This window comes from Trifolium pratense, linkage group LG5, assembly GCF_020283565.1.
Source record: "Trifolium pratense cultivar HEN17-A07 linkage group LG5, ARS_RC_1.1, whole genome shotgun sequence".
NCBI classification, from domain to species: domain Eukaryota; kingdom Viridiplantae; phylum Streptophyta; class Magnoliopsida; order Fabales; family Fabaceae; genus Trifolium; species Trifolium pratense.
The window spans coordinates 28,776,847-28,786,762 of record NC_060063.1 but is presented as its reverse complement, the minus strand read 5'-3'; the positions used below and the strand labels follow the sequence as shown (position 1 = coordinate 28,786,762).

Genomic DNA, 9,916 nt, shown 5'->3' with positions numbered 1-9,916 from the left:
GGATGAGAGATTTTAAAAATTAAAGGGATTTTAAATACTAGGCAATTCAATTGATTCAATTGAATTCCCTTGATTTTCAAATTTCAGTGTTTGGATAAAGTGTTGAAATTTCATCAATTGTAAAATTCTTTGTTTGGATAATGTAATTGAATTTCCTTCATTTAATTTTATTTATTTTAATAAAATCGACCATAAACCCAAAATTTGGCCGAAAAACCGAAAAAATCGGTCAAAAACCATAAATCGGCTGAAAAACCTAAAATCGACCAAAAGCCCTAAAATCGACTATAAACTCTAAAATCGGCTGAAAACCCAAAAAATTAATCGAAAACCCAAAAATGGACCCTAAAGCCAAAAAACGGCCGAAAAACCTAAAATCGGCAAAAAAAAACCCAAAAATCGACTATAAACCCAAAAATCGACCGAAAAAACGAAAAACCCAAAAATCGACTATAAACCCTAATATCGGCCGAACAATGGGTTTATAGTCGATTTTAGGTTTTTCGGTCGATTTTGGGGTTTATAGCCAATGTCAGGATTTTGGATCGATTTTAGGTTTTCGGCCGAGTTTTTTGGGTTTAGGGACGATTTTAGATTCTTCGGCCGATTTTTTGGATGTTGGCCGATTTTGGGTTTTCGGTCGATTTTTGATTTTTCGGCCGATTTTTTGGGTTTTCGGCCGATTTTAGGGTTTATAGTTGATTTTTGGAATTTTGGCCGCTTTTAGGTTTTTCTGCCGATTTTTTGGGTTGCCAGCCGATTTTAGGGTTTATAGTCGATTTTTTGGATTTTGTCCGATTTTAGGTTTTCAGCCGATTTTTTGGGTTTTCGGTCGATTTTTGGTTTTTCGGACGATTTTTTGGGTTTTCAGCCGATTTTAGGGTTTATAGTCGATTTTTGGAATTTTGCCCGATTTTAGGTTTTTCTGCCGATTTTTCGGGTTGCCGGCCGATTTTAGGCTTTATAGTCGATTTTTTGGATTTTGGCCGATTTTAGGTTTTTTGCCGATTTTTTGGGTTTTTGGTCGATTTTTTGTTTTTCGACCGATTTTTTGGGTTTTCAGCCGATTTTAGGGTTTATAGTCGATTTTTGAAATTTTGGCCGATTTTAGGTTTTTTTGCCGATTTTTTGGGTTTTCGGCCGATTTTAGGGTTTATAGTCGATTTTTGGGTTTTTGGCCAATTTTAGCTTTTTTCTGCCGATTTTTTGGATTTTCGGCCGATTTAGTGTTTATCGTCGATTTTAGGTTGTTCGGCTAATTTTAGGTTTTACGATCAATTAGTAATTTTTAAAAGTTTATAGAGAAGAAGGAATTTCAAATTCTTTGATTTTAGGTGTCATTTTGAAATTCTCTAAATTTAACTTGAATAAAATACTTCATAAATTTTCATCATTTTAAAAATTCTTCAAATGTTCATCCAAACAATGGAATTCACCTCAAATAATTTGAATTCCCTCAAAACATTACTTTACCTCAAAAAATTTCCTCATCCAAACACACTCTTATTCTTTTTTCTAATAGATAATTTAGACCACTTTCACAAGTGATTTATGATAAACCAATACTTAAAAAATATTTTAAATTTTAACGATGACAAACACCTTTATTTAAAACTCTAAATTAATGATTAATCTTATTTTTATGAACGAGATAATAATTTAATTAATGCATGTCTAATTAAAATAATAAAAAATAAAAATATAATACGTATTGAACTAATAATCATATCATTATTTTAGTTATAAAGACAAAAAAAATTAATGAATTCTTAGTTCTAAAAATACGATCAATTGTCTTTATAATTATAAAAATTAATCTACGACAAACATCTTGTGAAAGTAATCGATCATAACATTCACCAGTACCACATAACGCTAAAAAAGTAACAATTTTAACGAAGATTTTCCAAAACTAGGATCCAATTTTCCGGTTCAAACTACTTGACCGGCCCAACCGATTGAACCGGCCGATCCGATACTTAAAACATTGGTGTACAGTACACCCCAAAGTAAGCAACAGTCAAAGAAGTACAAGAAGAAGAAGAATACTTCTACACACGCGGACATATAAATAACCTTTGTCGTTTACAGGTTAAAGATAGATGATAGATAGATCGATTAAAAAAGAACAACCTAAGCTACTCAATCTACCTAGCTACAACAAACAAACCCAACTTCTTTTTCTGTTTCCTTTGGTAATAATATTTACTTTATTATTTTTTACATAATTATTATTATTATTCTAATTTCTAACACAACAACACTTATATTATTAAAGTACCTTAATTTATTCTTCCTTGTTTTTATGTTCTTTGTTTTGTCTTTGGATTCCAGAAAAAACATTGTCTACTTTCAGTTTCACACATAGCATCTCAAACAAGGATCTTCTCACAAACACAAACACAACAACAACCTTAGTTCATTCATAAGTTTGTTTCCAAGTTCCGACATTTTTTTTACTTAATTACCCAGGTACTCTTTTCTTTCTCTTTCTTTTAAAGTTTTTGTCTTTCTCTCTTTTTATTATGTTAATTCTGTTTTAACCTTGATGGGGTTTTGTTATAGGTTTCTATTTGGGGTTTGAGTTTGTTAATTGTTGATTTGCGTTAATTTTGCTGAGATTTAGGGTTTTTGCTTTTTTTAATTTATTTATTTTTAATTAATTATTTCAGTGGAAATAAATAATTAGGAGGAAAAGATGCAGCAGACACCGCAAATGATTCCTATGATGCCTTCATTCCCACAACCAAACATAACCACCGAACAGATTCAAAAAGTATGTTTTTTTATTTATTTTTATTTTTAATTTAATTTTTTCCGTTTTAATTAATTCTTATTTTTCAATTATAAGTTGCACATGTTTAGTTCAAGTTTTTCATGGTTTGATTTGTTTCTATTGGGTTTTATTATTCCTCTTTTCAATGGGTTTTATGGTTTTATTGGATTTGTGATAATCTGTACTCTTAGTTTTTCTGCTTATGTTATTGACCTTGTTGATAGCGAGATTCTAGAACCTTATCTGCAGAGAGATAATATTCATTCTAGTTGTAAATGGACAGATTCTTGTACTGAATCATTTGAACTAGGATAGTATTGAGAAGTATGAGGACATCGATGTCAAAATTAAGGGTATAGATGTTAGCCCCGGATTGTACTTTATTGCATTAGTTAGTCCTTTCCGTTAGTTTTGTCACTAACACCGTTTGAACTATACACATGTTAGTATGTCCACGTGTCTGTCCACATGTGCAAACTGTCTACCACATATGACAAAACTGACGGAAAGGACTAATGCAAACGGCAGAAATGTACGGGACCAAATTGATATTTTTAAACGCAAGGGACCAAATTGAAACCTAAAATAAACGTAAGTGACCAAATGAATAGTTAAACCTTTATTTTTTGGGTCTATAGAAGAAGTGACAAACACCACTGATACTCACCCAATCGTGAGGTCCTAGGTTTGAATCTGGGTGAAGGTGTCCAACCTAGCAATATCGGCATTGTTAGTTGAGGGGTTTTATTTGGTGAAAGATGTTGGTATTGAAATGAATGTGTGTAAAGGTTCAAAAGGGTTTGACTTTGAAGGAAATGAGTGTTATTGAGTGATTAGGAGATGTAGTTTTGGCTGTTAGGCTACGCAATAAAGATAATGATGATCACAGTGAGGAAGAACGGGACTGAAAGGAAGGAGTAAATGGATTAGGAATTGTAGTCAGCTGAGGAAATATAGTGTTGGTCGTGGAGAAATCCAACCACTTGATTTTGCTATATTTGGTTTGAAATGTTTTCTCATTAATTTTGTAACAAAATGTTTTTTTCTGAAATGGAAGTGCCGCCAATTCACTATCTACGGTGGATTTTTTTACAACTGCCTTGTCATTTTATGGCGGTTTAAATGGCAAATTTTTGGCTTTTTTCCATGGTTTGTCATCAGCCATCGATAACACTGTTCTGGACCACTAGGAGTTAATATTATAGCTTGAGAAGGATGCACAATGAGCTGTAAGTTTGAGCTGCATTCTGATTTCTGTAAAAAGCTCTTTTGTGGAATTATATTATATCAGTGGAACTCAGCTTGATTCAAGTATCGATGTCATCTTACTCTAAACTGGTGGTATTGGATCGGCCTAAACTTTAAAAAAAAAACTAAACACATACACATTCTTAATAGGGTGAGTTATTTACCTTTTCAAATTTTCCATACTTAAGATAGAAGTAGAAATTACAGTGTTTGCCGAAGTCTAGTGGTGTTTTTCCATTTGAAGAATTTGGAGCTTTTGGCTGAAGAGAAGCATAAAAACAAAATGACAGCATTGATTGTAGCTTATACTTACGCTATGTCCTGGTGGAATAAATAATCAGTGGGAATGAGTGTTAAACATATAAATCATCCAAGGCAACATGCTTCATTTAGATAACTAAAACGCCAAACAAATCAAAACAGGTTTCAGGAGAGGAACATTTGTTCATCGATATTTCTAAAACCCTCAAAAGTGTAAGCGGAGCAAGAGGATCTGATAGGAGTGCATGAGAAGTATTTGACCACACATGCTTTGATGAGCGCCTGCAAGCCTTCAACATGTGCTGTGTCATTCACAATATTGGATCGTGGAAAGATTAACAACTTAGATGATAGATTCTCTATCTCGAGAACCTCTTATTAAAAGCATAGACATGCGATTTATCCCTTTAATTTGAGGCATCCTATATGCACAACCTTAGAAGAGATAAAACCTTGAAAATTTCATTTCTCTTTAATTCTGTGTTTAGTATCCATACTCATAGTTTCAATTGTTGATAGAACCGATAAGTTTCAAGTGATACTTGGATTTCCTCTTTGATTTGCAACACAGTCTTCGTCATTTTGCTCTCATTTTCTTTGGGAATTTCAATTATTTAACAGGGAGTAATGGAGCTTCCACTCGATGCATAAACTTTTGGCATAAGCATGTTTTGTGAGAACTTATGAAATAACTTATAACATGATCATAAGTTGTTTTTAGCTTATTTCAATCAGTTCTTGACAATAGCTTGTGACAATCATTTACAATTTATGTGAAAGCAGTTTCAACACAAATTCTCCTAAATTAAAGACTTATTATCATGAGATTGTCCATTTATTCTTTATGTGTTAGGAAATTTCCAGGATAGAACCTAAGGTTTTCTCTTCATTTATCACATTAATTATTACTTCATTGTTTAATTTGAAAGCTATGTTTTGGCATATGATGCAGTATCTCGACGAAAACAAGAAGCTGATTCTGGCAATATTGGACAATCAAAATCTTGGAAAACTCGCAGAATGTGCCCAGTAAGTAACGGCTAAAATCTATCTGCATGTTTTCGTTAGTGTCGACGCTTGTTCTGTCTCAAATTACTATCGGATTGTCTCTTTATTCTCTGATCCCCTATGTTTTTACTACATTTGATTGACGTTTCACTATATAATATATAGTTTATTATGGTCTTTATTTCTGATTATCAAATCCACTAGTTATATAACGTTTTATCTATATACAAGAAATTGTTTTCTTAGGTGTTTGTGTCGATGTCAGTACTTGGCTGAGATTTTATGTTATGATTGTGCGATGAATTTGATGTCTTAGGTACCAAGCTCAGCTTCAGAAGAATTTGATGTATTTAGCTGCAATTGCTGATGCGCAGCCACAAGCACCAGCCTTGCCACCACAGGTAAAAATAGAGCCTAGCTTGTCCATTGGATATCGTAAGAAATTTGCGTAACATCAATTAATTGCCTTGTAATGTATTGAACTCATGCAGATGGCCCCGCACCCTGCGATGCAACAAGGATTCTATATGCAACATCCTCAAGCTGCAGCAATGGCTCAACAACAAGGAATGTTCCCTCAAAAAATGCCAATGCAATTCGGTAATCCGCATCAAATGCAGGAACAACAACAACAGCAGCAGCAGCAGCAGCAGCTACATCATCAGGCTATGCAAGGTCAAATGGGGCTTAGACCCGGAGGGATAAATAACGGCATGCATCAAATGCACAACGAGGCTGCTCACGGAGGTGGCGGAAGTGGTGGTCCAAATGATGGACGTGGTGGTGGAAACAAGCAAGATGCTTCGGAAGCTGGCACAGCCGGTGGAGATGGTCAAGGAAGCTCTGCCGCTACCGCGCACAACAGTGGAGATGCTTCAGAAGAGGCAAAGTGACCTCATTTTCGTGTATGTTGTTTAATAAGACAAAAACATGTGACTGTTGATAGTAGGATTTTCTTAAGGTAGCAGGACTAGTATGATCTGATGCCCTTTGATTGGTCGACCAAAGGAGCTTAGGTAGATGTTGTGTTGTTGGTAGGGTTTTGGCGTGCAGCGAGCCGTGTCGACTAAAATTGTTGTTGCCACTATATAGGAAGTACTCGTTAGTCAGTCATTATCGGAAGAGGTGAAAGTTTGAGAAGTTTGTGTTCCATACACAATGCCCTTCAAGTTTGTGATTAACTTCTTTTGTCATTCTTAATTTTCAGTAATTTTTATAAAATCTCTTATTTTTCTCATCCTCAAAGATTTTACATGAAATGGTGAAAAACCATTTTGTTATGTTGTTTTCACCATTTTTTGTTCAAAGAGAAAAAAAAAATGAAAAGGAGGTATTTTTAAAATTATTACATAGTAACATAGTGAAAGCTTAGACTTTTTTTACACATCTTCTAATTTGATCCCGTGATGTCCAGATGCTCTTGATTCAGCTAGAAAAGAAACTTCTAATTTGACAGGCTCAAATTATTAATTTTTTTAACTCAATTATATGAATATTTGTTCTTGGGTTTGATCTTGAAAATTAACATAACCACCTCTTCTGAAGCATATGGTGAATACAGTTACCCGTACAATATTTGTTGGGTATTTACTAATCAATATTTATATTTATATTTATATTTATTTGGTTGATTTTGGACGATGAATACAGCGAAAATGTGCATATGGTTGAAAAATATCATAAATTATTTTAATTTTTAATTATCTCTTGCTTTTAATGAAAATAGTAGAGATTGTTTACAATTCTACTCAATTTTTTTTTTTTTTTTTTTTTATATTATGTGTTAACTTATCTATATCTTAGATTTTTAAAAAATATAGTATCATGTACCAGTATGCACCTGTACCGGGTAGCATCATAGATAACCACTTTATGGATTTAAAATAGGCATATGTTTTTCTTTTTAAGAAAAAAATAGGCATATAGTTGAATTAATGGAGATTTGATCATGTGATATGGAAAATGTAGATAGTACTCAAAGTACAAAACAAAGGGAAATGGAAATGAAGAATAAAGTGTGGTCCATGAGTCTCAAAAGAGGTGCAGGAATTTAACTAGACAATGGAGATTGTAAATGCTAAAAATAGGGTTTGACACGGTTTTCACACTCCTAATGTTGTCTTTGAGTAGTTTCTAAGTACTCATAAATTATGAAATTTAATGTTCTAGTTGTGATTAACACAAACACAACCTCATAATTAATTCAAACCCAACACAACCAAAATGCAAGTGATTGTGCTTAAGCTAGAAGCACCAACACGCCTTGGATTAGGTGTGTCCGTGTCGGACACGTGTCGGTGTACGTGTCCGACACCGACACTTATGATTACACTAAATTGTGTCATTTTTCCAAATTTTTATCGGTTTCGATGTGTCTATGTCCGTGTCGTGTCCGGTGTCTGTGCTTCATAGTGCTTAAGTGGACAATAAATTTCAAGAATTATTTAGCTAGGAGAACTTGATTTGATTAAGTGGACAATAAACTTTTTAGATTATTAGAGTCTCATTCACTTGAAAATAGAAAGATTAACACTAAATAAATAAAAAATTATATTCCCTCCGGTCTTTAATATAAGATAAATTTTACTTTTTAAATTCATTGAGAATCTAATATATCTAGTCAATAATATGAATTAGATACATTAAATTCTCAATAAATTTAAAAAGTAAAATTTTTATATTAGGAATCCGAGGGAGTATATTACTCCCTCTGGTCCTTTTTATAAGGAACACTTAGGGTAAAAAATTTGGTCCTTTTTATAAGAAACTTTGACCAATTTTCAAATGTTTTAAATGTTCAATTTCACTTATGCCCTTATTTATTATGAGAGAGAATTTAAAAATAAGTAAGTTAGTTGAATAATGAGTAATTAAATAAGGGTATACATGGAATAAATTTAAATTTATAAGAGTATTAAATGAAAATAACTATGTTAAATGTGCTTCATTGGTCTGTGTGATTTTTTCAAAGTGTTCCTTATAAAAAAGACCGGAGAGAGGATTTGTTATCTTGGATTTACAAAGTACACAAGTGTATTTCCTGTTGGTGGAGTGAAGCTTCTAGATATGAGGTGATGACAAGGTCTGCCTCGCATTACTTGCTCAAGCTTGGGCAAGGCAAATCCATGTTAACCCTGTGCTTGGTTTTCCCCAAAAGTCAACGTTGGCAGGGGCATTGAAGTATTGATTGATTGCCATTGCCCCATAGTTTTTCCCCAAAAGTCAACGTTGATGGGGATCTTTGTTTCAGTTTTAAAAAAATGGATTTTTTTTTTATATTTTTGAAAATATATTTTTTTAAATTGATTTTTAAAATATTACAAGTTTTTTTATATTCGTTTTTTCTAAATTGAAATACTAATTTTGGCATCATATAACAAACACACATTATTGAAGATCAAAACATAGTCAAAATTACAATTTTTTTAAAAAGTTATATTTCAAAAATGATTTTTATGAAAATCTATTTGAAATAGCTTCAAAATTAAGTGATTTTTCGAAATTTTGATATCCAAAAAAAGTTTCAATAAAATGATCAAATACCTAAAATCACATTTTAAAAATTACTATTCAAACTAAATTTTCATTTGAAGCTTTTATAAAAAAAAAATTTGTAAATTTTTTTTACACAACATTTTGTAACACTACAAACATCTATTTTAAAAAAAATTATAACAAACAGGCCAATAATATTTGAAGTTCAAACTTCGACTTCTATATATAAAATGCAATGTTTTCGACCCTACACTTGATCTTTATTTGATCTAAGATTTGTAACACTCCGTAGTGGAGGTGGTGTACCTGCAAACTAGGGTTGAGTACGAACCTGTTACCCAAATCATAGAAGCATCTGGTCGGATTTGGGTTTGATGTTAGGTAAATGGCTATTAAAAACTGGTTATGAACAGTTACATACAGGCAGGTGTGAGAGTCTCTAAAAGTTTATCTCTTTGTAATCAAAACTGGCCAAATAACCATTCATATGCAAATTAATTTTTTCATTCGGTTTGGAGTGCCTCTTTCTCTCTCAATCTCGTATACTCTTCGCTTTGTTGTTTTTATTCATCTTTAGTAGATGAGAGAAATGTTATATTATACAAACTCTTAAAATGTTGATAAAGGAGGTGTCAAATATACTCTAATGTTCTAGTTCTATTTTAATTTCTAGTAATATGTTTTTATTCGTTGTCATTTGATTAGAAATTTGAAAGAAATTAACTGCATTTCACTATTGTTATTGTTCATTTAGTACTTTTATTTTATCCTTTATTGAATTGTGTACGAGATATTGAACTATTTGAAAAATATATATATTTTGGGATCAATGGTTTTTCGGAAATAGTAGCAATGTTTCAATCTAACTCGTAACAACCGACAAGTTCTACCCCTATGGTCCAACACCGGAACAAACCGAAGATATAGACGGTCAATATTGGGCCCAAATTTAAGTGATTGCGGTTTATACTGATTTTGAGATTTTTGTCCGAAATCGACTGAAACCGATCGATGTTCAACACTACTACAAATACTTCGATGATCAACTAAGGGGGGTGTATTGGATTAAGATTTTGAGAGACTTTTTTGACAAAAAAAGTCTTGAAGATTTTAAAAGATTTTGTGAGA

The 9,916-nt window shown here is 32.4% G+C and overlaps 1 protein-coding gene across 2 annotated transcripts; it reads left to right on the top strand.

Moving 5' to 3' along the window:
* The first annotated feature begins 2,047 nt into the window (after positions 1-2,047).
* On the top strand, positions 2,048-6,486 carry LOC123883485 (GRF1-interacting factor 3). Of its 2 annotated transcripts, none has more exons than XM_045932303.1 (6): positions 2,048-2,195; positions 2,335-2,472; positions 2,690-2,776; positions 5,238-5,314; positions 5,610-5,694; positions 5,785-6,486. In XM_045932303.1, exons 3-6 carry the CDS (start codon positions 2,699-2,701, stop codon positions 6,184-6,186), a joined length of 642 nt encoding a protein of 213 aa, XP_045788259.1. In that variant the 5' UTR covers positions 2,048-2,195; positions 2,335-2,472; positions 2,690-2,698; the 3' UTR covers positions 6,187-6,486. The 2 variants fall into 2 exon arrangements, with proteins under 2 accessions (XP_045788259.1, XP_045788258.1); XM_045932302.1 differs by having other exon boundaries at positions 2,673-2,776.
* The last annotated feature ends 3,430 nt before the right edge of the window (positions 6,487-9,916 follow it).